Raw genomic sequence first — 27,500 nt, 5'->3', positions numbered from 1 at the left:
AAAATGGTCTCTTAAAACGTTTCAACTTACTCTTTCACACGTGTGGTTCTCTGTATTGTATCATATTTCACTACTGTTCTTCTTCAAAACACTGTTTTCAATTTGACCTTTCCTTCATCCCATGTCCAAAAAGCCCTGTTTGTTTTCTCCATTATCTTAATTATCCTTTATTGCCTCCCTCACGTAATGTCTTTAATCGTATTTCTGACATAAAAAAATTTAAACCCCCAGTTTGCAATATGCATGTTCGTTTTCCATCAATCATCCTTTTTTTTTCCAATTTCAGTGCCAACTCACCCCTCTCAACCCTCCCTCTCAAAGCAACCATCACACTCTTTCCCCCTCCAAGCTTCCCTCTCACCTTTCTCAAAAACTCCCCCCTCACCCTTCTTCATCATCATCTCTCTCTCTCTCTCTCTCTCTCTCTCTCTCTCTCTCTCTCTCTCTCTCTCTCTCTCTCTCTCTCTCTCTCTCTCTCTCTCTCTCTCTCTCTCTCTCTCTCCAATCTCCCCTCCCTCTGTCCCTCTGTCCCTCTGTCCCTCTGTCCCTCTGTCTCTCTGTGTCCCTGTCTCTCTCTCTCTCTCTCTCTCTCTCTCTCTCTCTCTCTCTCTCTCTCTCTCTCTCTCTCTCTCTCTCTCTATCTCCCCCTCTCTCTCTCCAATCTCCCCCTCACTCTCTCTCTCTCCAATCTCCCCCTCACTCTCTCTCTCTCCAATCTCCCCCTCACTCTCTCTCTCTCCAATCTCCCCCTCACTCTCTCTCTCCAATCTCCCCCTCACTCTCTCTCTCCAATCTCTCCCTCTGTCCCTCTCTCCCTCTGTCCCTCTGTCCCTCTCTCTCTCTCTCTCTCTCTCTCTCTCTCTCTCTCTCTCTCCAATCTCCCCCCTCACTCTCCCTTCTCAAAATTGTCCAAATCACATCCATAAAGCTGCCTCCTTCCCCTGCACTCTCTCTTCCATGTCATCCTTCCACCTCCTCCAATCTTTAACTTCCCTCTGCACCCTCTCTTATTACTCCCCACTGTGCCTCATCCCATCACCACCAAGCCTTTTCTCCTCCTCATCCGACCCTCTCCTCGAGCTCTTCTGCAATCTCCCACACACGATCAACAACTCTCCTACCTCCCCGTTCCTTCCTTCGTCCTACCCTCCCCTCCCCTCCTCTCCCCTCCCCTCCCCTCCCCTCCCCCCCTTCATCCAAAGCCTCATACCCTCCCTCTTCCTTAACAGTGTGGACCTGAAACATCTGGGGCCTTCAATCTAACCTGACAGATCTTTCCATACAGGTTGCCACTGACAAACCAAACATAATCTGCTTAACAGAAATATTCCTCCTTCAAAACGTCTCTGACTCCTTCGTATCTCTCCCTGGTCATTCCTTCCTAGAGTATGACAGACCTGAGCCTTGTCCTGGTGGAGGAATTGCTCTCTTCATCAAAAACTCTCTTTTTCACTCTTCATGCACTTCCCTCACCCCTCCACACCCTGCGAAATACATCTGGCTATGGCTTCCCCTCCGCTCCCACCTCTTGTTTATATGTGTGTTGCACCGTCCACCAAACAGTGATGACTCCTTTTTCACCTCGCTTGCTAAAAACATGGACCAACTTCTGTCCACTCATCCAAACTATCTCTTCCTCATATGCGGTGACTTAAATTGTCGTCATGCCAGTTGGCTGGGTGTGGGTACCTGGGTATGACTTCAAGCAGCCATCAAACTTCGAGACTGGTCTCCCATCTATACTTTCTCCACATCAACTCGTCCTGGGAATTCTTTCAAAGAAACTTGCTGTCTCTCTTGCACCAATTTATCCCATCGCGTCTTCAGTTGTCCTACCCTTCCTCCTGCCCATGGTACACTGAAGCTTGTGGCGAGGCAGTTTTACTGAAACAACTTGCCTTCTCAAATAAGGCAAATCCAACTGAAGGCAATATCAGATCTCGGATCTGGATATGAGAATAATTTCATTTTAAAATTGATTCTTCACCATTTAGAGATAGGGCCAAAACCAATTATATATTGTCGAGATCCCGGCTGTTAATATCTTCCAGCACGGAATACTGACGTTATGTCCGAGCTTCAAGCAGTCCACGTGTGGACAAAGAGAACAACAAAACACACCACTGTGTTTTAAATCGGCCTTCTCGTGGTAGGCACGATATTTTATTGGCTCGATCTCAAAAATGGCTGGTAACAGAATGGAATACACAGTACAAAAACCTGCCAGAACTCTTGGCAACAATAGAGTTCCAAAAACAAGTTGTACAACTCACGGCTCCGCTCGACGATAGCCGGGAATAACGATCACACTCGTCCTGATTTAACTCATTCCTTTTAGATGGAGCTATCAACGATCAGCACGACTGTGCTGACGAGAGTCTTGAAAATCACTTGAAAATCGCTTTTAAAACATGCGATTTGGAGCGCTCGATATATTTTTCCACTCGCGATCTTAGAACCACGTCTGTTGCCAGCAATGGCGCCCCAGCTCTGACTCGGCCCACCCACCACGTCCCGACTCGCCAACCAATCCCTGGGAGCCTGAAAAAGGTCACGTGACGTTGTGGGCAGGACAATATATTTGGTGAGAACATGGTTTTTCTCACAATATCATGATATTTAACCTCCGCCATCGAAGATAGACGGAGGTTACTGTTTTCACCCCTGTCTGTTTGTTTGTTTGTTTGTTTGTTTGTTTGTGAACAGTATTACGGAAAAACTCCTCGACGGATTTTGACGAAACCTGGCGGGGGCATTAGGTATGGTCCAAGGATCATGCCATTCGATTTTGGACTTGGTCCAAAATCCAATATGGCCGCTGTGGTGACCATTTTGAAAAAATATTTGAATTTTTCTTTTTGCATTTCCACATGTTTTAAGTGATTTCCAACCCCCCCCCCAAAAAATTGTAAGACAAAAAAAATTTAGAAAATTTTGCAACTTTTTTTTCAACAAAATTTCGATTTTTTTTTTTTTTTTTTTTTTGCATTTCTACATGTTACAAGTGATTTCCAACAAAAAACATGCCAAGATTATAATTATGGCTGATTTTGGAACTTCAGGTGGATATACCCACGTAAAATCAATTTCTGTCTCAAGGAATCTAGTTATGACGAATGAATTGAGTATGTAAAAGGGAAAGTTGCAAACTATAACTCTGTGAGCACTGTTGACGTCAAATTGAATGAATAGGATATCAGGTTCACTTGAGTGAACTAGCAGTATTGGCGGCGGAGGTTTTGCACTCAACCGAGTGCTCCCCCTCTTGTTCAAAAATGTATTGGGCCCGATATGTTCTCATGGAGCAGGCATTACGTGGCGAAGGTATGCGCTCTACCGAGTGCCCTTCTCCGTAAGTCTGTTTCTGTTGTATGTTCCCCCACAATCCCCTCCCTTACTTCAAATGGCCGCACAGCTGACACCATGCAAAAGGGCTGAAAGCCTAACCTCCATCTTTGCTTCTAAATCTTGTGTCCCAAACCCATCGCTTTCTGTACCCACCTTGCCCAGTCACACCCAGCTGTTCCTGGACTCTGTGTCCTTTTCTCCTGACAAGGTGGAGAGTTTGCTGTTAAACCCCGACTCAGATTCTGCAACCGGTCCAGATGGCATCAGCCCACGTGTCCTAAAAACCTGCTCTGCTGATCTTGCTCACGCTCTCTCTGTTCTATTCACCCTCTCATTTGCTCAAGGTCATCTGCCCTCTGCTTGGAAATCAGCAAACATTACTGCCCTGCATAAAAAAGGTGCAAAAACCAATCTCTGCAAGTAGACCAATCAGCCTTCTCTCAATCATCAGCAAGGTTATGGAATCCGTCATCGCTTCCTCTTCTCCAATGGCTTGATTTCCGATCAATTTGGATTTAGACCAGGTCACGCTGCCCCGGACTTGCTACTTCTGCTCTCCCAACAATGGATGGAGGTCCTCAATATCAGACATGAGATCGGAGCCATCTCCTGAGACGTATCATGTGGTTTTGATACGGTCTGGCACCCTGCCCTGCTCATGAAACTCTCTTCTTATGGTATCCAAGGCCATCTCCACTTTTGGCTCACAGACTTTCTCTCCTGTCGCAGCCGACGTGTGGCCATTAATGGAGTTTTCATCCCCTCTTCCTGTTCAGGCTACAGTTCCTCAAGGCCCTGTTCGTTTTCTGGTTTTCATCAATGATCTCTCCGACCCTCTGGGAAATCCTCTTTATCTCTTTGCTGATGACTCCACCCTCTGCCGTACCATCTGTCATCCCTCAGACCGGCAAGCAGCAGCTTCTTCGCTCACTGCAGATCTTGATAAAATCACAAACTGGTCCAACACTTGGAACATGTCTTTCAATCCAGACAAACCTCACACTCTCACTTTGTCTCTCCAAAAGGACCATTTGGAACGTGCGCTCCTCCATCTACTTTCTCAACAATCCTCTTGAAAAGTCCTTTAATTCAAGCTGTTGTTTGTCTTTATCTGCCACAATCATTCCTGCGAAAGCCACATTTCCAAGTTGGCTTCCAAAGCCAGTCGCTACTGGGCATCCTACATCATGCAAAGCCCTTCCTTGGTACACCTGAGCTCCTGACCATGTACAAGGCTTTCATCCACAGCCTGATGGAGTACTGCTCTCCCCTCTGGGCTGGTGCTCCTGCCTCTCACCTTTCTCGGCTTCACGCTGTGGAAACCAAGGCATTTAGGATCATTGGTATCTCCCGCGGTGAGGCTGAGTCTTTGGGTCTCTCACTCTGTTACCACAGGCAGGTTCATGGTCTTTATATCTTCTACCGTCTCCTCTCCGGCCTCGCCCCCTTGCTCTGTTTGCGATCTATCCCCCATACTTCCGCAGTGGGGTCAAGGTCCACAAGCAACCCTCTTCTGGTAAAACCAGCAAAATCAAGAATCTCCGCTCACCTTCACTTCATTCCTTTTTTTTTCATGTCTTTGGAGCAACCCCCCCCCCCCCCACACTCTCTTCAATCCCATTCTTCCCTCCAGGTCTTCAAAACAGCTGTTCGCCACCATCTCCTATCTTCCCCAATCCAATACCACAATATTTTCTACCCCCGTGAATCCACCCCAAACCCACCTTCTTCAAATTCCATGCTTGCCTTCCTGAAAGTCCCTGTCGTGTAAGGACCTAAAAGTCCCTGTAGTACCACCTCATTTACCCCTTGTACCCCACCCCACCCCATCCTTCCCCCTTCCACAGATCTAATGTCTCTGTTCCCCACTGTCTTGTGCTTTCCTTTCCTCCCCCTCTCGTCTCCTGCTCCCCTTGTAAATTCTGTGTGTTCGCTCTCATATGAGCCTCGGCATTGAAAATATATATATATATATATATATATATATATATATATATATATTTGTTAGTATTTAAAAAGATTCAGGATATTCATCGATCGGTGGTTATTGGGACCATGTGTAATGAAAACAAGGTCCTTTTAAACTCAAAGTAAATTTTATCAAAGATAAACACCTTGACAGTGATAAAAAAAACTTCACAAAGTTCAATATGTCAATAATAAAGAAAAACCGCTTTCAGAATAGCCTTGAAGTGTGTTCTGCTTTTAGGATTTTTGATCCCATTGCTGTCCCAGCAGGGCCGGATAAAGTCCTTTCGAGGCCCTCAGCACTGAAAAGATTATGGTACCCCCATATATATGTAGTCCAAAATAAAAACAACACTAAACCGTAAAATGAAATTTTATTTTTCGAAATGAAACAAAACTTACAGTGAGGTTTATTTACAGTAAACGCGACGGCATCAGTATTGCATTGTGTAAAATTTTTTTTTATTGTATATGTATATTTCTTTTCATTTATTGTGGGGCCCCCTTTTTGTGGACCCTGGTTCAGCTGCAACATTTGCACCATGGTCCATTGTAAATCCAGCACTGGAAAAAAACTCTGTGGGGCATCTCTTCCCTTGTGGCCCTAAGCACGTGCTTATTTTGCTTAATGGTTAATCCAGGGCTGTGTCCCAGATAAATCCACAGAAGGGTTCCAAGAATATGGCTTGACAGATGTTGTGATTCTTGGAAGTCACTTCTTTTATTGTCTGATGAAAAACAGAAGAAAGAAAGTGCAAGAGTTATAGTGTGAGCAGAAAAAGTTTAATTACAGCCTCTTGGAACTGAAGAAGGAAATTCCCAGAGAAGTTGTAAACTCTCTCCCCCCCCCCCCCCAAAAAAAAAAATTGGGCATCAATCTTGTTTCCCAATCTCCAACCGAAAGGCTTTTGGAGAAGATCATTTTGACGTGTGGAACATCTCAGCATTATATGCAACAGTTATCTGCATCATGGAAGTGTCTGTTCCTTCCTGCAAGGAACGCATGTCCAGAGAGAGGTGGATCCGCTGTTACGAAGAGATAAAACAAGATTGAGAACATAATCAAGCGACATGGTGGAGTTACTCTTGCACATCTCCATAAATGAGAGACCAAAACTCAAGGAATCCGGTGAGGTTATCACAGTCAGGAAAACAGTGCAAGAAGCTGAAGGACATGAGGAAATGAATAACATGCAGAAGGTACCAGGTCGTCCAATAAGCAGCAGCACAGAGACATGACAGAAGTAAATTGACACTTTAAATTTATTAATTGCATCTGTATAACGCAGTTTTACTCAGTGATTTGTACTAATATTTGAATATTTCTTTGTAGAAATAATTTCTATCCTTTAGGATGGATATCTCCCTGTCTTCTCCACTGGTCAGTTGGTGGAAAACAACACTGTTCATGGAAGATGGAGCTCCATGCCACACTGCAAAAAAGACCAAAGGATGGCAGGACAGAAATGGGATCAAGCGACTTCCATGGCCAAGTCAGTCTCCTGACATGAATCCCATTTAACACATCTGAGCCATATTGGATCGAGCTGTGTGGGAAAATTCCAGGAAACCAACATCACGGGCAGAATTCCGAAACCTTTTACGTGAAGCCTGGACAGAAATCCCACAAGAGAAAATTTCAGAACTCGTTCGTTCTATGCCTGAAAGAGTAAAAGCATTGAAATCTGCAAATGGCAAGTCTACCAAATACTAGTGTATGTTTTTAAAAATAAGTCTACTTCAAATATACTTCAAATATAAGATAAGAATCAAATATACTTCAAATGTTCAATAAATAAATTAATTAAAAATCATGGTGTCTATTTACTTCTGTCATGTCTCTGTACTTACGGAGATGAATTCTCCTTTGGAAACGGAACAATCTGAACATGAAAATGATACCGTTTACGGTTCTTCAGGGTTTGTGCAAGACTCGTATGGGTGAGGTTAATCAAATTACATTATCCAATCAGATTTCACTTATAACACACCAAACCTTTTCAGTGAAACTGTTAAAAAGCAGAGAAACTTTTCATATCTGACTGTATTTTTGTTCGATGACAGCCATTAACAAACAATCAATCAATTGGTGTATTCAAGGGAACCTTCAGAAATGGAACAGTCGTGAAAGCGATCCTGGTGGAAAACTGTTTTTTATTAGGAAATCCCATTTGATGGTTCTTTCCACCAGTTATCGTTACGTAGTACACGTGCACAAACTGCTCACTCCAAGTGATAGTTGAAAGGAAATCCGTCGGTGTTGCTGAAACTGGAGGGGACATGCCTCAACTGTTTTTTTTTTTTTTTTTTTTTTTTTTTTTTTTGTCCAGATGACCATTTTCCAACTGAATGATGCAAATACTTGTGACAGTGAATGTGTCTGTCCCACATTGAGACACATACACACAAAAAAAAAAAAACACAAGAAGAAGAAGATGGCAGAAAAATGTGAACTTTAAGAATTCAACCCGTGCGATGAAAACTGAAATTCCAACTGATTGAACATTGAACATTGTTTCACTACTGAGATAGATAATCCACAGTCTCGAGTAGAGATCAGACTGTCTTCTAAGTAGTTTAGGTCCTGCTTATTCTGCTTCTTCTTCCTCTTCTTCTTCTTCTTCTTCTTCAACGGCCACCATTATCCTACCTTTCTTGTAGGGTCACCCAGGGGAAGCTTGGCCTGAGCCTTCACGAACTGGCTGGCCAGACTTGTTGTTCGACTAGTTATGGCAGGAATTTGGAATTTGGCCATGGTGCCGGTGATAGCTCACCTCCTATTCGCCAAAGGACACCACGGGATCGCCACACCACGGTATCTTTAACGTCCATTAACCAATGAATGCAGGCAGACGGGATGCCGGTGTGACGTCCATCCGAGAGATAGCACACACATTGACGAATCACCCTGCCTGTGAAACACCAGGCTGACGGTTGATAGCTGGGTCAGGAATCAAACTCAGGTTAGACAGCTTTGAGACGAATGTGTGTACCTCCAGGGCCTGCAAACTTGCCAATTTATTTAAATTTTAAATTGGTGATCAGGATTTATATACTGTTCCCTAAACACATTTATGTAACAAATCAAACAAAGAGTTCTCTTCCTAGGATACCCCAGGATAACTGGATTTAAGGCTGAAATATGCTAAGATGGCTTCGCAGAGTATCTGGACCCCCAGAATTCCCAGGGGCCGAGGTGACTCCTGATCTTCGGCCCGGCGGCTCCGAGCTTCGCCCCTGGAATCACAGACGCGTACTTTAATGAATCCGGCCATCTACTTTAAAATGTAACGAAATCCCAAAACAGCTGACCGACCGAGCGTCGGATTTGCACGGCGTATTCAACTCCTTTCTGCATCTTCTAAATTTCTCTAATCTCATCGCAGCTGATACATTGGTGGGTTTGCTTTCCACTTTCGAACAAACTATCTGTTGTGGGTCTTTCAGTCCTACATCTTTATTATCTGATCATCAAAATGTACTCGAAGTACCGTAGAACCCGAGAAGGTGAAACAACTACGTGTAAAGCCCTCAGACAAAGAGGTTTTGTGCACCTATTCACCCCACTTACAACATTCCTCTTTTAAATAATAATCAACCATGAAGACCATTTGATCATCGTATTTTGAACTTGTTTTAAACGACCTTCCCTTTAACCATTGTGCACCAGACGTGGGCTCCTGACGTGGGAAAAACGGCCAAGAACTCTTTGTCGTTTCAACGCAAGCCAGGTCCGCCGGGTGAAGCACTACGAGGAAATGCTACCAACTACCCATTCTGGCCCGGTGGGTGCACCGCGCTCTCAACCCAGGGTGATGTTCCTTGTAGTTCACAGTGGGAGGCACAGACGACTCCTTTAGCGGCATTGCCTGGTGTTTAATAGAGGAACCTCTCGGTGTTGTTTTTCTTTGCTGCTTTTGGGATCTCACCTGATTAATTTAACCTTTGCGATAACAGTGATAATTATTCAATGCGATGCCGATAAGTTGGTTGCATTGCAATGTTGCAGGAGGGATGGATGAACCCAGCTTGGAGACGATGAAAGCGAAAGGAAATGCAGAAGAAGAAGTGGATTTCGAGCAAGGCAAGTGAAAAATGATGGATTTGTGGGTCGAATGTATCGAGTGCAGACGTTCGTGTAAGTGGTTTGGAAAGGTCACATGATCTTTTGACCTGTTGAATCCTGAAATATAATCGGTTCATTATTTGCATTAAATTCAATACTCGTGCCAAGTTTGGTTGAAACACCTTCAGTGGTTAACAAGTTATCTTGGTAAGAAAAAACAGATAAAGGACGGAAGTGTGCACGGACAGCCGGACGGACAATAAATAATAATAATAATGATAATGATAATCTTTTCTTTTCTTTTTTTACGGCTTTTGCCGATTGATATAATACAAAGTGTGGACAACCTGAAAACATAATGGCTCCGTCCTTTTGTTGCGGAAGTGTAATCAGAAAACATGTAAACCGATTATTTATTTACACACTTTATCATACCCTCTTGGGGTGAAAGGGTGCAAGAGAGGAGGAGTGAGGGCTGGGGCAGTGTCTTGGACTGTCACGAGTGTATCATTTGTCGAACCTTATGAACACCCATGTAACTCTGTCCGTATAAACACACGATCATGGCTTCCGCAAATAAACATCACGGCAACCATTAACTCTTGTGCCATGTCCCATTCTAGACTTGCTGACTGTAGCTCCAGGAATGAAAGCAGGAATGAATTTCACAAAACCTGGTAAGTTCTCTCCTCCAGCGATTATCATGATTGTGTTCAAACGAACAAAACATTTCCTTTGTAAGCCACTTGGCCATTGTTAACACCTGGATGCTGAAACGAAACATTGCAAATGGTGGTGGGATGTCAAATTGACAAAATAACACATGAGCTAAAGGGAACGAAGACTGGATTAAGGAAAGGTGAATGTGACGTACAAGGGTAAGGGGGGAAGACGTGCAATGACATTTTATGGGATGGATGTGGATTCTTGATGAGATCCAACCCCCGCCCCTCCCTCCCGTAATTATCTCTTACCCTCTCAAACAGCAGTCACGGGTGGAGTCGTCGGTGTATTGAGTTTGGCAAATTTACAAGATTACTTTGACGACTTTGATTCCTGGGAAGAAGAACGTGCACAGATGAATGAGGCGGTTGATGCTGGGAAAACAAGTTCTGCGCTTCCTTCTCCAGCACTAGTTTCAGGTCTCGAGGAACTTCAGACTGAGGTCCTCACTTACTGCATTGCTGTAAAATACGAATTTTTGAACATTATGTTTGCCTAATCACCAGGTTGGTGATCAGTGCAGGAGTGTTGCGTGTTTACAAAGTATTATTGATACAGGTGCTGGAAACTGCACAAGCACAAACCAAAGAACAGGAGGCGATGCCTTCGGTGGGAATGGTGACGCCATCGGTTGGTGAGGTGAAGGGGGATGCAACCTCCATCGAAGGACCGCCAGAGCAATGGGCCATTCCTGTGGACACGTCTGCTCCTGTGGCCGATTTTCACCAGCGAGTCCCCAAACCTGCATTCACAGTATGTGTTGTGAATTAGAAGTGAATAGGTGTAAATCCCAATATTCTGAACAGGTGTAAAACGAGGAGTTCGTTGAGAGATGAGTCTTAATTTGAGTCTCAGATTACCGATACCAAAAACGCGGGTATACCTTCTGGCTCCATTTCGTGAAACCATGACAAGTCGTAGCATGAAAACAATTAAAATGAGGGAAAAACATGAGCCAGAAATGCACGTTAAAACTTTTATACTTCAAATATAATGCGACAAATATAACATAAACATGTATCGATCACAATTTCATTCGTACGCAATCACCTCCACCCCCCCCCCCCCCGTCCACCATTCCCACACATGTAATTAGTAGATGGCCCGTTATAAGGAGAAGGGAGCCGCGTACTGCATTCGTGAGCACGTTTGGTTTCACTTTTAATGGTAGACTCGAATGAAGTTACACTCCCAGTCTGTTCGATTCATGCAGTCAAATATCTGCACTTGTGGAGAGTACAAACACCTTTACCTTCCAGCAGGTTGTCATTGTTGAAACGTTTTTGAAGAAACCGCAAGGATCATTCGGGAATCTTGATGAATACAAACGCGTGACACCAGTACACACCGAGTAATTATATTCCTGTCATTGTACAGCTCAGCCTATTGTGGTTATGCATTGTAATACTTTACCTTGCAGTCAGAGTGTACACAAATCGGTCAGTCAGACGCGTGTCCGGACGCTTGTGCATTGTGCAGTGGCCGTTTGAATTGGACTCATTCCAGAAGCAGGCCATCTTGCACCTGGAAAACCATGAGTCTGTGTTCGTTGCGGCGCACACGTCGGCCGGAAAGACCGTCGTGGCTGAATATGCGGTGGCACTCTCACGGCGTCACATGACCCGGTAGGTGATGTGACCGCCAACCCTCCCTAACTTTGCTGGCTTGTGCATGGGGGTGGAAAGTCAAGATGTTGGTCTAGGCCCTGGTGATCAGTGCAAGCTGCCAGTCACCAGGAGGGTGAGGGTCCTGTGGGTACCATTTTTTGAGATGGTGGAAGACGTTTCAATCACCGTTGAATCCCATTTGTAAAAACGTTATGCTAATAAGCAAATCCCTCTTCAATTTGTTTATGGTTGTAATAATAATCATGTGTAATCCTTCCTCTTTTGCTGGCCTCACCGTTTGTAGTATTATTCATTTTCTTCCTTGTCTCGTGTCCACTTGTACCTCATTTTCACCTCCCCCTCACCCCTCCTAGCGTGGTATACACCTCTCCGATCAAAGCACTGTCCAACCAGAAGTTTCGTGATTTCAAAGAGACATTTGGTGATGTGGGGCTACTGACCGGAGATGTCCAGCTCCATCCTGAAGCTACCTGTCTCATCATGACCACAGAGATCCTTCGGTGATTATGAAATGTTTTGTTGAGTGTTTGACATTATATATGCTCAACAAGCAACTGATGGCAGTTTCATGTTCTGTATTTTCAACATTCATGGGTAAACACAACTGAGGGAAACGTGTGAGTGGCTTCAACTTGACGATCTGGACAATATTACTGTATACTTCGATGTTGAATCATCCCGGACTAAATGTTTCCTTCCCCAGATCGATGTTGTACAACGGTTCGGACGTCATCAGAGATTTGGAGTGGGTGGTGTTTGATGAGGTCCATTACATCAACGATGCCGAGGTTTGAGAGGCACCGTTTCATTATTATCTCCACCACTAAAGGTGGACGGAGGTTTTGTTTTCACCGCTGTCTGTGTCCGTCTCTCTGTGAGCCAGATATCTCAAAAGGTTATGCATGGATTTGGACGATATTGGGTGTGTGACGGGGACGAATTGATAAAATTTTTGTGAAGATCTGGATGCGAGAATTTTTAAAGTGTTTGTTCACCATTGAGAGCTCGAGCTAAAAATGATATAAAGCATGATATCTCAAAAAGTTGTGGACGGATTCGGACAAAACCAGGTGGATGATTTGGGAAGGTGACGTGAACAAGCCGATTAGATTTTGGTTCAGGTCCGGATGCAGATCTGGCTTCTCGGTGGGATACGAAACGTCAACTGTCCAGCCTGGTGGAGGTATCCACTCTACCGAGTGCCGCTCTAGTTTATGCTTTGTGGCCACGCATTTGTCACACAAACTAATGTTTAAACCCGGACAAACACAAAATGCAGGAAAGGGTTGTTTGACTCAACTCTTCAAACTTCGTGCCTTTGGTACATCTGCATAGCCTCGAAAAGGCATCGACAAACACTGAGCTCAGTTATTCTTAACGGAACTGTTAATGTCATTGAACATCTCCAGTAAGGAAGTAAAAGGTTCCGGAAGGTGTTTAACCAGCAGGTAGTCTAGGCATATTGTGGATTGATCATTTGTTTTGTTTACAACACTCATTGCATGTGTGCATGTACAGCGAGGTGTGGTGTGGGAAGAAGTTCTGATAATGCTACCAGATCACGTGAGTTTCATTCTTCTCAGCGCGACCGTTCCGAACACGCTGGAGTTTGCAGACTGGGTCGGGTGAGTGCGCGGTGTCCCCTTGTCCATCTCGGATTGTTTGCTTCCACCGGCACCTGGTGTTTCCGATATAATTGTTAATCTCTTTGAATGAAGATCGATACTTTTGAAGTGTTAAGTTGCGGTGTTATATTTCCTTGACTTGTGCAATCTCCTTAACCTGTGTTATGCCTTTAAATTCACTTCGTGTTGCACGTTCCACGATGTATTGACATGGAGCACAGAGGTTCCATTGCACAGACGTACCAAACGCAAGAAGATCTACGTGATCAGCACGCAGAAACGGCCTATCCCTCTGGAACACCATCTGTATACTGGAAACAGCATGAAAACCCAGAACGAGCTGTTTCAGCTTCTTGATGCCTCTGGAAACTTCCTCACCAAGGGGTCAGATTTTGTCCACATGGACGTGACTTTCAATCGCATCTTTCGTTCGATTCACTGCTTCGCTCGAAATGTTATTGCACCTTTATTTGATCGTTTTGAATGTCCACTGGTGTTGTCCACACTGTGCTTTGTGCGCTTGCTGGTCATCACTGCTGCCAAGCCTTTTGGCGTTCTGGGGCTGACCGCTCGATAAGCGTTTGTCAGTCAAGACGCTGCTCGATGTCCCACTGTGGTAGTGCCATGTTGTGGCCTGGACCACACACGCCTTTTAGCTTTCAGTGTATTTTTTTTTGAATGCAGGTATTATGCGGCAATCGAGGCGAAAAAGGAACGGATGAGCAAACATGCGCAGACATTCGGAGCACGCCAGCCACAAGCATTTGGTGGACCCAAACAGGCATGACCTCCGCACTTGCCTTGCTATATCTCGGGATAATGCAACAGGTTTTATTACTACACAAACCATTGGGTTTCATGATGATCATGCTCATTTTTCGTTATGAGACATCGGTAGTACAATCAGTTATCCTCTCCAGATGGTGTTATATTTGTTAATTAAATTTATCCCTCAATCTTGATTTACCTCGAAACAATTTCTGCTCCTCTTCATGCTGTGTTTTCATTTTGCACTCGTGTGAACTCACATTAAAGGTATTCATCTATTTTAATACGAATCAGAAAGTTCACGAAGACGCTTTGTTTGTTCAGGTGTAATGATTTCATCGGTGACCAAAACTGAAACGAGAGATAAACAGTAGTTTGGTGCCGTCTCAAGGTGTTTGAAAGAGACTTTGATAGCAGGCTTGTGGGAATTCAAATTTCAGGTCAAATTGCACTTTATTTTCAAATTTTCAAATTACAAATTGATTATTTTTCAGATTGAAATTGATGATTTTAGAAGTTTGACCTTTAGTTGACCTTTGACCTTAAAAATAGTTGGTTTCCCAATTCAGTGACGCACAATGCAATTCTTATTCAAATTTCAAGTCAATCGGATGAAAAATGGCTTTTGGAAACTTGACCTCAAGATGACCTTTGACCTCAAAATCAATAGGCTTCTTAGTTGAGACGACCTCCACAACTTTGTAAAGTTTCATGATGATCGGTTTGGAATAGTGACCTGCAGGGGATAAACACAGACAAACAAACAGAGACAGAATAACAATTGATCGACTAATATACTTGAAAAATCTTTGATTTTCGCAAGTTACAAACAAACACAGACAGACAAATGGACCCAAATGCAATGCTCTCTCCTCTAGTGAGGGTAATGAGTAGGATGGAGGAAGAACTATTGAGGCAGGTGATGGAGAGAGGTAGGGAAGAACGAAAGGTGTAAGATGGAGGGAGGGGGAGATCGTGGGGAGGTTGTTTACAGGGTGATGGAGAACAGTGAGTTCAGGATGGTGATCATGAAAATGAAAGTAGTGTGTGTTGGGGGTGAAAGATTTTATTTCATATTATTTTGGGGTGGTGGAAAATTGGGGATGGGAGAGTAAGGGAGAGAGTTCGAATGTACCTGAACATGGAACAGGGCAAAGGGCATGAAAGAAAGACTGCTTGGCCTATTGTACCACAAGGTAGATACAAGGATGTGTGGAACTTGCAGGTACAGTGTTGAACACAGACATTTTTCAATGTTTTCACAATCAGAAACAACAGCTAGGTACAAATTTATCCATCAGTGGTACTTGGGTTACTGAGTAGCGAAGCAAACGTTTTCCATTTGCTCCAAATGTAAATTCCCTTTACACAAGGAACATTGATGCAGAAGGGGGCCTTTTGGTCCATCATGCACTTGCACTGCAGCAACACCACATTAATTCAATCCAACAGGTGGGGATGGGTGAGGGGGATGAGTGGAGATGAAAAGAGTGGGGGCAGACACAGGCACATCACCAGGGTATGCAAAAACAAAATATTTCAGAGAGACTGTGGTGGTGGTAAACCACGTAACAGCACATATGTTGTTAACAATGTTACCTTTAAGTTTAATTAAAAACCCTTAAATAAGGTCATCACTAACTCATTTGTGATTGAACTCCACAACGGCCAATTGTGGGTGGAAGCAGGATTTAAAAAAGGAAATGCTCAACTTGGATCCCCTTCAACCAAATGAGGTTTCATTTGGGCCTCGATGCTAATTTTCATAATCTTATTGTCAGTTTCCAAAACAAACCTTTAACTGCTGCCGCTCTCAGCTTCTAATGAGCAAAACAAGCTTCAGCAGTTACGCAGGGATTCCAATGCGAATTGAAGGCAGATTTTGGAAATGTTTCGAGTTTTGCTTTTACCCTTTGAGCTCTAAAAGCTCTCATCTGCTTGCAGGATAAGAATGTGTGGTTGGCGCTCATCGACATGCTACGGAAGCATGACCAACTGCCGGTCGTCGCTTTCACTCTGTCCCGAGGTCGCTGTGACGATTCGGCCTCCACCTTGACGACGCTTGACCTCACTAGCACACAAGACAAGCACAAAATTCGCTGTTTTCTCAACCGCTGCCTGTCACGACTCAAGGGTTCCGATGGTAAACTTCCTCAGGTATGTTTGAGTCTTCTTTACTAATGTCCATCTGTTTGGAATTATTAGTGTGCTTTGTTTTAGCATTGGAGGCTCCATCTGACCATGGGGCTTTTCTTTGCGTGCTCCAATGATTTTGACAGCTGTACCGGCCATATCGTTGATTTGTGGTCAAAGGTCCTGCAAAGATAGCAGGGTCACCCTTACTAAGAAGGTCAAAGGTATAGGAACCAGACAAAGGGAACTTCCCACTCGACCCAGATTGGCAAGTGAAGCAGGTGTTCCAAAACTCAATGTGTCATGTTCTGAAAAATGCCCCCAGGGTCCCCAGCAGCTCTCAAGTTACTGATTATAGCAGCAGTCAGAACAAAGATAGAACGACACTGGACCTCTGTATGTACTGTATAACAGATGCAGCCTTTTGAGAGAAGAAAATCTGATGAGCATGCATGCTCTACACAAGGGTTAGAGAGACAGAGCATTCATGGAGTTAGTTTCCTCTTAAATGTTAAGTTGAGGGAATCATTGTTAGTTTTAAGAGTACGTCTGAACAAACTGTACAAATTATTAAATTGAGGAAAAAAATGGCGTCTGAAAAATCATAGAATCAAGAAAAATGAGTTTACGCCCCAACAGTGATCAAGCAGTGGAAGCATTGCATACTGGAGTGAAGAGAGTTCTTCTGGATGACTTCAATACAAAAGTTAAAAAGGACAATGAAACGGCTGTTGGAAAATTTGGAATCATGAAAGAGGATGAAGATGTATAGAATTGAGAATGAAAAATAATTATACATTGTGAACATCTTTAAAATGTTTGAGTAATCAGGAAAATGGACATGGGTAAGTCTAAATAGAGCATGGAAAAAGATTTCATTTTTTTTTCAACGGGAATCCAGCAGGATATGTGAAAGGGCAAAACCATGTCTATCTTGGCAATGACCCTCAACTGGCAATGAATAAATGTACTCAATGAAAAATGAGAAGAAAAAAATATACAATAACAAGTACAGGTACATTCAAAGTACACCTCCCTCATGCAAAATAAATAAATAACAAATCCTCCAGCGCGCGACATTGCCGGGGCACCTTCGGCGCCCAGCGATGCCGCCGTGCAGCATGTGGAGATGGAATTTTGAGGGAGCGGTGTACAACAATTGCTTGATTAATTGCATAATTGAAATAAATTAATAATCGTAAAATAATTGATTTCTCAATCAATTGCCGAATAGCATACCAAAACCACCACTGTTTCATCCGAATCTGTAATTTTTTGAAAATTAAGTACAGTAATTCATCAGAAAAATGAATTATTGATAAATTGATGAATTAATAAATCAAAAATACTCTTTATAGCCAAATTACTTGTTAACTGTCCTGTCCAAATATCAGCTTCCGAGCTCAAAAGGTGCTTGAAATATTGCCCAGATGAGAAATAAAATAAATAAGGAATTAATAAATCGATAATAATTAAGTAATCAATCAATTAATTGAATAATCATAAAATAAAAAATGTTGTTTTTGCCAAAGCACGGCTTAAGTTTTGTCCCCAAATTTCAGCTTCCGAGCTCAAAGGACGGCTGAGAGATCGCCCGGACAAACAAGAAAGAAAGAAAACAAACGGAGTAAAAACTGAGTACTCCCTTCCTTCGGCGCCCGGCAATGACTTCATGCATCACCTGGATATGGAATTGGGAAGGAGCGGTGTACAAAAAAGACCAAGGCATAAAAAGAAAGCAATGAAAAACAGGATTCTGATTCGAGAAAAACACTGAACAAAACACAAAAAAACATCCATTGGAGAAAGACATTGAAACAGCACCGAACAAAACATCGATTTGAGAAAAAATGTCGAAAAAGCATCAAGCCAAACAAGGAAAACATATTCAAACTTGAAGGGTACGCAGTAGAGCGCACACCTCCGCCACGTAATGCCTGATCCACGAGAACATATCGGGCCCAATACATTTTTGAAATATCATGCTACGCAGTACTATATCGTTTTTGGCACTATCTCTCAATGGTGGAGTATATAGCCTTTGAGTATATTGTTTATCAATTATGTTTTATGAGTGTATGGTTTATCGATTACACTGAACAACAAATTTCAAAAAATTTTTTTTACTGGAGATGTGTAAAGTGATTAAGACTAATTTGGGTACGCTGATTTCAAAAATCATAACCGTTTTGCTGTATCACGTCAGGATTTTCAGGAACAGAAATATTCCCATTGCCTAGAAGTCAGGATTTCAATGAAATTTACATATGTCTTTAACATGTCTATTTCGTACAATTGTTGTTAACTTGTGTTATATTTCTTTCTTTCAGATAAAGATGAGTAGGCGTTCCTGTACCAATCATCCTGACAACTTCTGTTATGTCTGTGGTCGGTATACCAAAAAAGATCAACAGCGAAGTATATCTACAGCAGTGAAAATGAAGGCCGCCTACTTTCACTACTTCGGGTGTAAGGTGGGGGACCAAGAACAGAGCTGGGCACCACACATCTGCTGCACAAGCTGTCACACAACCTTGACTCAGTGGTTGGTGGGCAAGTGCGCGAGCATGCCATTTGCAGCAATGCCAACCCTCCCGATTTCATCGGGAGGCTTCCGAAAATTCACCCAAACTCCCGCCCTTACGATCACTATCCTTATCCTCCCGAAATTTTGATATTTTTGCACTGTTCACTAATCAGAATGTACTAGTATGAGAATTGAATGAAAAGCATCGTCTGCTACGTATAGCATGTGGTAACTCCATAACGTTCGCTGCTACCAAATTGTACGTAAAAAATTGCAAATTCAAATGAGGAGCAGCGAAACATTGGGTCTGGATCTCGCTTATGCGATCATGCACTGAGATTTAGTGCATGCGGTATGTGTGCAATACAGTGCATGCGGTATGTATGCACAGTGTATATGCATGCGATACGCTCACTGCATGCAGCTGGGCCCTTCGTACCAGCCCGGCGGTCGCGACCACCGTGCGGTGTTTAATTTAACAGCCGCTACAGTTCTACGAGTCGCGCTGCAGCTGTGGAACATCGACTTCGAAGTTACCGATGCTTCAAGCCCTCGATGTTGATTACGAAATGGCAGAAAAAGAAGCTTACGAAGACCAAGAAATGGTCTCAGAAGTACAAGACCGAATACAGTCTCCAATACCCGTGTATTCGAAAGTCTGAAAGAGGAATTCATCATGCGTATTGTACAGTATGCAGCGTTGATATTTCAGTTGAGCACGGAGGTCGCGATGATATTCGGAAGTACGTTGGAAGCAAACGGCACACAGACATTGCAAAGGAGAGATCTTCGAGCACGAGTACCGGTACACTTCTGAATTATTTCACCAAACAAGGGACAAGCGAGGAAGAGGATGTTACCCGAGCGGAACTTCTCTTTAGTGGATTTATTGTGGAACATAACTTGCCCATATCAGTCTCAGATCATGCTGGACCTCAATTTCAAAAGTTGTTTCCAGATTCAAAAGTTGCTTCAAAGTATGGATGTGCAAGAACAAAAACTTGCAAGATGTGCAAGATGTGCAAGAACAAAAAAAAAAAAAAAAAAAAAAAAAAAAAAAAAAAAACAAGAACAAAAAGCAAAAAAAAAAAAAGAAAAAAAAAAGAAAAAAAAAAAAGAACAAGAACAAAGAAGAAAAAAGAACACTGGTCAACAATTTTTTACTTTCTGAATGTTGTCTAGATTTCTACAAGTGAATTAGGGTATTCTGGCACTGCTGAATCAGGAAATGGCATCCGTTTCTCTCCATCAGGTCAGGTTTTTGTGCTAAGTTGATTTGAAAAAAAAATCAGATCTTGTGACAAAATCAATTACATTTTGTGGCATTATCAGCTGATTTTTGTCAACACATATCATCCTAAACATGTTTTTAAGAAAAAAAATGTTTTGCCAACAACATTTATTGATTACATGATAGAAACATCGATTACTGTCATCTGAATGGTGGGCATTGATAAAGGTAAGTACAAGTAAATTGCATGTTGCGTCACCACTGTTCAAACTTCAGGGCTTGAACTTCCGTTTCTTCGAACTCCTGGAATGTTCAGCGGCAGGGAGGTCTCTCTTCAGATTCCAACAGTAGTCAGCCATCATGACTGCGTCCCAGCGACCCTGATACCTGGTCTCCATCTCCTTCATGTCCTGATGGAATCTCTCCCCCTGCTCGTCACTCATTGAACCCAGGTTCTCAGGAAACCGGTTCATATGTGAAAATAGGTAGTGCATCTTGATGCTCATGTTGCAGCCCAGGTTTCTGAAAGCAGTCAGCATGTTGTTGACAAGTTCTGCGTAGTTTCTGGCCTTATTGTTGCCAAGAAAGTTCTTCACTACCAAAACAAATGTCTTCCACGCTTCCAGTTCCACTTCATTCATTGAGTTTTTGAACTCTGGATCTCTGATGAGCTGACGGATCTGAGAACCATCAAAGATGCCAACTTTCAACTTCTCCATGGTCAATCCTGGAAAAGCCTGGCACAAGTAAGTGAAGCAGTCACCATCTTTGTCCAGAGCCTTGAGTGAACTGCTTGATTAAGCCGAGCTTGATGTGCAGCGGTGGGAAGAGTATTCTGTCTCTGTCCACCAGAGGGTCGTTGATGACGTTCCTTTCTTTGCATGGCACCAATTCCTCCCGCACAGGCCAGTCCTTCTTCGTGTAATGCTGAGCACGGTCCCTACTATCCCACATGCACAGAAAACATGGGTACTTGGTGAAGGCAGACTGTTGTCCCAACAAAAAGTTCACCATCTTCAGGTCAACACAAATAAACCACTTATGCTGATCATAACCAATTTTCTCCAGCACGTACTTCACCGCTTCATACTTCTCCTTCAGTGTAGTCGAGTGAGCGATGGGTACAGAGGCAAACTGGTTGCCGTTGTGTAGCAGAACACATTTCAGTGATCGCTTGCTGCTGTCAATGAACAGTCTCCAATCTTTGGGTTCGTACTGTGGCACTCCAAGCTTGAGCAGAAGCGCATGTCATAAATTGGCGCATGTAGGTATTGTACATTCTTCAGAGTTCGTTATTTCAAGAAATACAACTTTTTTGTATCACATTATTACAAAATCTGCCCCATTAACTTTAGTTTTGATCCACGAACTTTATGCTTTCCCTCACCAATTTTTGGAAGATTTTGAGGTTTTATGACTTCAAACTGATCCCTTTTCGACATAATCACCTAGAACTATCGTACCTGAATACTTCTTGTCATTAAAATAATTATTTCCAATTAAAACAATTATTTGACATGACATTTTACCCCCACCAACTTCTTCTAAAATGCTCCACACATGTGTACATGTGAACAAAAATGTAAAAAACGACATGTGGCCATATCTCAAAAACTTGACCTGATTGAACAAAACTAATGTGAGTTTTGGATTCAGCGCATCAGATTCGTCCTAAATCAGCTTAAAAATGCAGACAACAAATTTGTTGTTGACCAGTGTAATTGGTGAGTTGTCAAATGTTACTGCTTCATCTATTGCCGATATTGCTAGACTAGCTCCATTTAGCCTAGCTACAGACGGTAGCAATGACAGTGGTGAGGCCCAGCTATATCCTGTCCTGATTTCGTACTATGACAACAGTGCTGGGATTGTGAAGCAAGGTTTGCTAAGTTTGCCTGCGTGCAAACAAGATTCCACTGGAGAAAACATTTTCAAACTGCTTGATCATGAGTTCAGTGACAGGAAAATTCCGTGGGGAAATTGTGTTTCCTTTTGTGCTGATAATGCCTCTGTCATGGTGGGCAAGCACAAAGGAGTCGCTGCTTATATCCACAAACAAAATCCAGAGTGCAACATCATGGGATGCCCTTGCCATATGATGCACAATACGGCCAAGAAGGCGGCTCAGGCCTTACCCATTGAATTAGATGACTTTCTCATCGATATTTACTACTACTTGGACAAAAGTAGTAAACGCGTCAAAGGAGTGAAAGCACTGCAAGAACTCTGTGATGCCCCGACACAAGATTCTGAAGCATGTCGCAACAAGGTGGCTGTCCCTTGGTCAGTGCCTAGACAGGCTGATTGAACAGTGGGGAGCCACTTCGCCTCTTCTTCAAAGAAGAAGTACGAAGAAAAATGGAACCAACTGTAGCCAAGACTCTAACAACGAGCAAGAAGGACGGCACTGTATCTACTGCCAGTACTGGCACTGCAGGATCAAGCACTCGTGGAGCAGCATTCACCACTACCACTGCAGTATCTGCTGCGAAGAAGACAGCAGGGACAGCACCAAAACCAATGCTGAGAGCAGGTAGCATCACCGGCCCTTCATCACGTTCATCTACAAAGTAGATTCCTTCAGAGTCGAGAAAGACTGTGATAGTCCCATCTACAGGCAAAGAAGGACCCAAGTTAAGTTCTGCTTTTGCCAAATCACTTGATAGAAGCTCAGCAAAACCTTCGAATCAGAGGTCTTCTTCCTTGGCTGCACCTACCTCAAGCTCTCTCCTCAAACGTAAAATTGGATCTGGTACTACGAGTCTGACCTCTTCTGCTGGCAGTAAACGCAAGTGTGATCGCCCTGCGGCTAAGTGTACTACGAGTTCTACAACTAAAAGCGCATCTTCCTCAAACACTGTGCAGGAATCTAGAGAAAAACGTGTCAACAGGATGTTCTTGTCTCCACAAACAAAACTCTATTGTTTCTTCCTTCGATATGCTAACAAGCTTTTTGAGAAGGGGAATCTTCTGCTAAAGAGACGAACCCTGTATTCATCTCCTGCACGGAGAATTGAATGGTCTTCTGAAAGATATCTTCGTGTGGTTTTTGAAACCATCGGTGTCATCGGTTGCTCTGGTAAATGTACCCTTCTCTGACAGAAATCATCAGAAGAATGATGAGGACCTCATGATTGGGAACGATGCCAAACTGTATATAAGGGAACAAAGGAGTCTCAAGAAATCCACCTTCACTCTGAGTGAGTCAGACATCCAAGGTTTCTTCAGTGCAGTTCGCTCATATTATGTGAAAGCCTGCAATTACATCTTCAAAACCTGGCCGCTAGATGATGAATTAGCCAAGCATGCTCAGGTGCTGGATGTTAAGCTACACCAAGAAGTGGGTTTGACTGTGTGGAGTTTTTCATCAAGAAATTCCCCTGTCTGTTCAGTGGCGGTGATAGTGACATAGACAGTCTTGAGAGTGAATTCGCTCACTACCAGGCAGACGCCTCCATAGCTACAATTGCTACTGAGACAGTGAGAGTGGATGAGCAGTGGCATCGGATTTCACAGCTCACAGATCCCTGCACTGGTGCCAAGAAGTATCCTAATTTGAGCAAAGTGATGAAGGGAATCTTGGTCATTCCTCATTCGGGAACGCATCATGTGAGCGGGCACTCAGTCTTGTACGGAAGAATCATACTGAATTTCGTCCCAATTTGAGTGTCAAAACCCTGGAAGCTCTCTTAATTGAAAAACTAGCTCATAACACCCCTTGCTACCAGAGAGAATACAGCAAAGACATAATCAGAAGGGCTAAAAGAGCCACACAGCTGTCACTCAGCAAAGCTGCCATGGAAAAAGCAAGCAGCAGTAGTACCAGCCAGTAAGGGAAGAAAAATATTGCTTCTTTTGTGCTTTTTGTTAATCTTTGATTGTCCCCTAACTTACTAATATTAACATACATGTAACATTAAAAAGTGCACAATTTTCCCCTTTTTTTGTTCAAAAAGTGGGAATTCTTAACATGTTAAATGCTCCAAAATAGGGCTCAGAGGGCACTAGAGAGCATCTAGAACCCCAGAGCTTCCAGGGCCCGCCTTAGGGCCCTGGACCCCGCCGCAAGGGTCGAGCGCTCCGCGCTCGAGATGTGCGCTTCGCGCACATTATTTGGTGTCGGTTGAAAATCCTCCCTAATTCTGATTTCCAAAAGTTGGCATCTCTGCATTTGCGGTGCCCATGATATGGCGTGAGCCGCAGAATCATCATGATGATTGTTATTTCTGCTGCACAAGCATCGCCGGCTTCAACAAGAAGAATAAAGGTCACATCAAGTACGCTGACTGCGTCTCTGCTCGTAAACCTGTGCCTCATGATGACGAGAACCCCGTTCCAACACCTCCAGCTGATCAGAACATAGCTGTAAGCAGTGGTGAAGAGGATGGTGATGATGAACCTTTTGAACCCGACACTCAAGAATCACACCTTCTGAACCAGGGAGACTTAAATGATCTTGTAAGAGATCTCTCGCTGTCAAAGGCGAAGGCAGAGCTGCTTGGATCAAGGCTGCAGCAGTGGAATCTACTTGAACCTAACACCAAGATATCCTTGTTCAGAGCACGTCACAGAGACATGGCTGAGTTCTTTGAGATGGAAGACACGATGACATTCTGCAGTGACATCAACGGTCTGTTGAAAGAACTTGGGTGTGATCACGATCCTGCAGACTGGCGCCTCTTCATCGACTCGGGGAAGAACAGCTTGAAGGCTGTTCTGCTCCACAATGGCAACGAGAAACCATCAGTCCCACTGGCTCACGCGTTCGGCATGACAGAGACATATGAGACTATGCGGCAGCTGCTTGCTTCCATCAAGTACAATGACTTCAACTGGCACATCTGCGGAGACTTGAAAGTGGTGGCGCTGTTGTTAGGGCTGCAGTCAGGCTACACGAAATACATGTGCTTCCTTTGTCTCTGGGATAGCAGAGACGACAAGAATCACTGGACGAAGAAAGATTGGGAAGAGCGAAAAGAGCATGTACCTGGTCGACACAACGTGAAGCATGTCGCCCTTGTCGACCCAGCCAAGGTTTTCCTTCCACCACTCCACATAAAGCTCGGCTTGATGAAAAGTTTTGTACGGGCAATGGATCTGAATGGGCGTGGGTTTTTATACCTCAAGGAAAAGTTTGGCAACACCTTGTCGGAGGCCAAGATCAAGGCTGGTGTCTTTGTTGGACCGCAAATCCGACAGATTATGAAGGACGAAACTTTTCCGACAACTCTAAACCCCAAAGAGCTGGTAGCGTGGAGGAGCTTCAAAGCTGTGACGGACAACTTCTTGGGGAACGAGCGCGCGGTCAACTATGAAGAAATAGTGCAGCAGCTGCTGGAGTCCTTCAGGAAACTTGGCTCCAGGATGTCCCTGAAAATCCATTTCCTACACCAGCACCTGAACTTCTTCCCTGACAACTTGGGAGCAGTCTCGGACGAGCACGGCGAGCGATTCCACCAAGAGATTTCACTCATGGAGACGCGTTACCAAGGGCGGCACAACCCGAACATGATGGGCGATTTCTGCTGGTTCTTGCATCGTGAAACTGACACAGAGCAGCACAAACGCAAAGCCAAATGCCTAAAGCATTTTTAATTACATTCTAGTGGAGTTTTTCTGTAATTTCTATAATTTTGAAGCATTCATGATGAAATAAATGAATAAATGAATTTTTGTAAATTTCATTGAAATCCTGACTTCTAGGCAATGGGAATATTTCTGTTACTGAAAATTCTGACGTGATACAGCAAAACGGTTATGATTTTTGAAATCAGCGTACCCAAATTGGTCTAAATCACTTTACACATCTCCAGTAAAAAATTTTTGTTGTTCAGTGTTATGAAAAAGCCTACATTGTGGAAACAATGGCCGTCATAAGTGTGATCTACAATGATGGAACGACCTTGAAACTGCATCAAAGGAGGGGCAACATGAATCTTGAAAGACACTACAGACAAGACAATATGCAATTGATGAAATTGTTCATTGCATACCAAGAAGGAAGGTACCAAGAGTGAAATTGGGGGAAAAAAACAAACAAATAAATTCCGATAAAGAACGAATAAACCACCGCTAATTCAGAGATGACTTTTCATTTCAAACGGTGCCGACAAAATTAAAACCCCGATGGAAGAGAAAAAGAAAAAAAAAATCGACTAAGGAACAAAAAGATCAGACGACAAAAGAATATGATAATGACAAGATTCCTGTTCAACCACATGGCAACAAAGCAACAAATGACTTGCATGGAAAATCGAATAAAACAGCAATTGCATTGAGATTGGTCATCTCAAAGAAATAGATATGGGTCACGGAACAGGTGCAGACATTTACCTGCACATGTTGCAATCAACATCGAGAAGAATGTAATAAAAAAACGGTTATATCAGTGTGATACCAGTAAAGGCTCTTCCAATGGAGGAGCAACCATTGATCTCCTGGGAAAGAGCCAAAAGAAGAAGAAGAACAACAACAACAACAACAACAACAACAACAAGGATGCCATTGGATCAGTCAAAACTAAATTCAACAACACATTGGTCACAAAAAGTGAAATGAAACTGGGTTGGGGACACACTGAGTTTGGACAACAATGATTACAAAGTGGAAACCTAGAGCACCGGAAGAAGCAAAGGAAGACGAAAGAGAAAAATAACATGGAGTACAATGCCATCAATTTGCAGGGAATAGAACAGAATGGACCAAAAAACAAAAATTCAGTGGATCAAATTAGGTGATAGTCCAGTCGAATGCACGGTCCGATATTTCAAAATTTCACAGTGACCGATTACCACACTACGTCCCTCCTCAGGTTCTGGTGTTGTCGGAGCTGCTGTCGAGAGGCATTGGCGTGCATCACAGCGGGATCCTCCCAATCCTCAAGGAATGTGTGGAGATGCTGTTTGCTCATGGCCTTGTCAAGGTGTGAAGGGGTTTTGGTGGCACGTAACAGGTACAATGTGAAAGAGCATAAGAGATGAGTGACAGTATGATTGAAGTGGTGAATGTGCGGCCAGAGATGGGCAATGTGAGGGGAATCTTCGAATGATTTGATGATTGTGAAATATTGGTGGTCTTTGCGAAGTTGTCTGATTATGCCGGGTTTTCTGGGGTTTTTTTGAGCCCAGCTCTTGTTTGCCACTGAGACATTTGCAATGGGAGTGAACATGCCAGCTCGTACCGTGGTCTTTGACTCGATCCGGAAGCACGATGGTACCACATTCCGTGACCTGCTACCCGGTTCGTTTTCATTTAACTTTGTTGAAAGCTTGTGGAAAATCTGTATTCAGTGGATTATTATGCACTGGGAAACGTGACCATTAAATGGAGAGTGTAGAGGGATGGCAGGTAGCCGAGAGGGACACACACTCGCCTCTGGGCTGTTGAGCCTTGGTTGAAATACCGACCCAGCTATAAACTCTCAACCTGGTGTTCGCATGGAGGGCGAGGCATCAATGGATGTTCCATCTCTCTGATGAATGTT

General features: G+C 43.4%; 1 protein-coding gene across 4 annotated transcripts in view; it reads left to right on the top strand.

Moving 5' to 3' along the window:
* Positions 1 to 27,500, top strand: part of SKIC2 (SKI2 subunit of superkiller complex) — a 107,425-nt gene that overhangs the window by 61,046 nt on the left and 18,879 nt on the right. For 3 of the 4 annotated variants that reach the window (XM_085862494.1, XM_085862493.1, XM_085862496.1), the window contains 14 exons: positions 8,987 to 9,101; positions 9,326 to 9,400; positions 10,006 to 10,059; positions 10,369 to 10,547; positions 10,664 to 10,858; positions 11,585 to 11,730; positions 12,087 to 12,233; positions 12,437 to 12,521; positions 13,252 to 13,358; positions 13,596 to 13,742; positions 14,043 to 14,139; positions 16,071 to 16,283; positions 26,829 to 26,939; positions 27,145 to 27,256. In XM_085862494.1, coding sequence (XP_085718620.1) covers positions 8,987 to 9,101; positions 9,326 to 9,400; positions 10,006 to 10,059; positions 10,369 to 10,547; positions 10,664 to 10,858; positions 11,585 to 11,730; positions 12,087 to 12,233; positions 12,437 to 12,521; positions 13,252 to 13,358; positions 13,596 to 13,742; positions 14,043 to 14,139; positions 16,071 to 16,283; positions 26,829 to 26,939; positions 27,145 to 27,256 — 1,783 coding nt within the window. The remainder of the gene's footprint in view (positions 1 to 8,986; positions 9,102 to 9,325; positions 9,401 to 10,005; positions 10,060 to 10,368; positions 10,548 to 10,663; positions 10,859 to 11,584; positions 11,731 to 12,086; positions 12,234 to 12,436; positions 12,522 to 13,251; positions 13,359 to 13,595; positions 13,743 to 14,042; positions 14,140 to 16,070; positions 16,284 to 26,828; positions 26,940 to 27,144; positions 27,257 to 27,500) is intronic. The other variant, XM_085862495.1, reaches the window with a different exon arrangement.

This window comes from Eptatretus burgeri, chromosome 17 (assembly GCF_056783735.1).
Source record: "Eptatretus burgeri isolate ZD-2024b chromosome 17, Ebu_testis_v1, whole genome shotgun sequence".
Lineage (NCBI taxonomy): Eukaryota > Metazoa > Chordata > Myxini > Myxiniformes > Myxinidae > Eptatretus > Eptatretus burgeri.
This window is presented reverse-complemented; position numbering and strand designations above follow the sequence as displayed.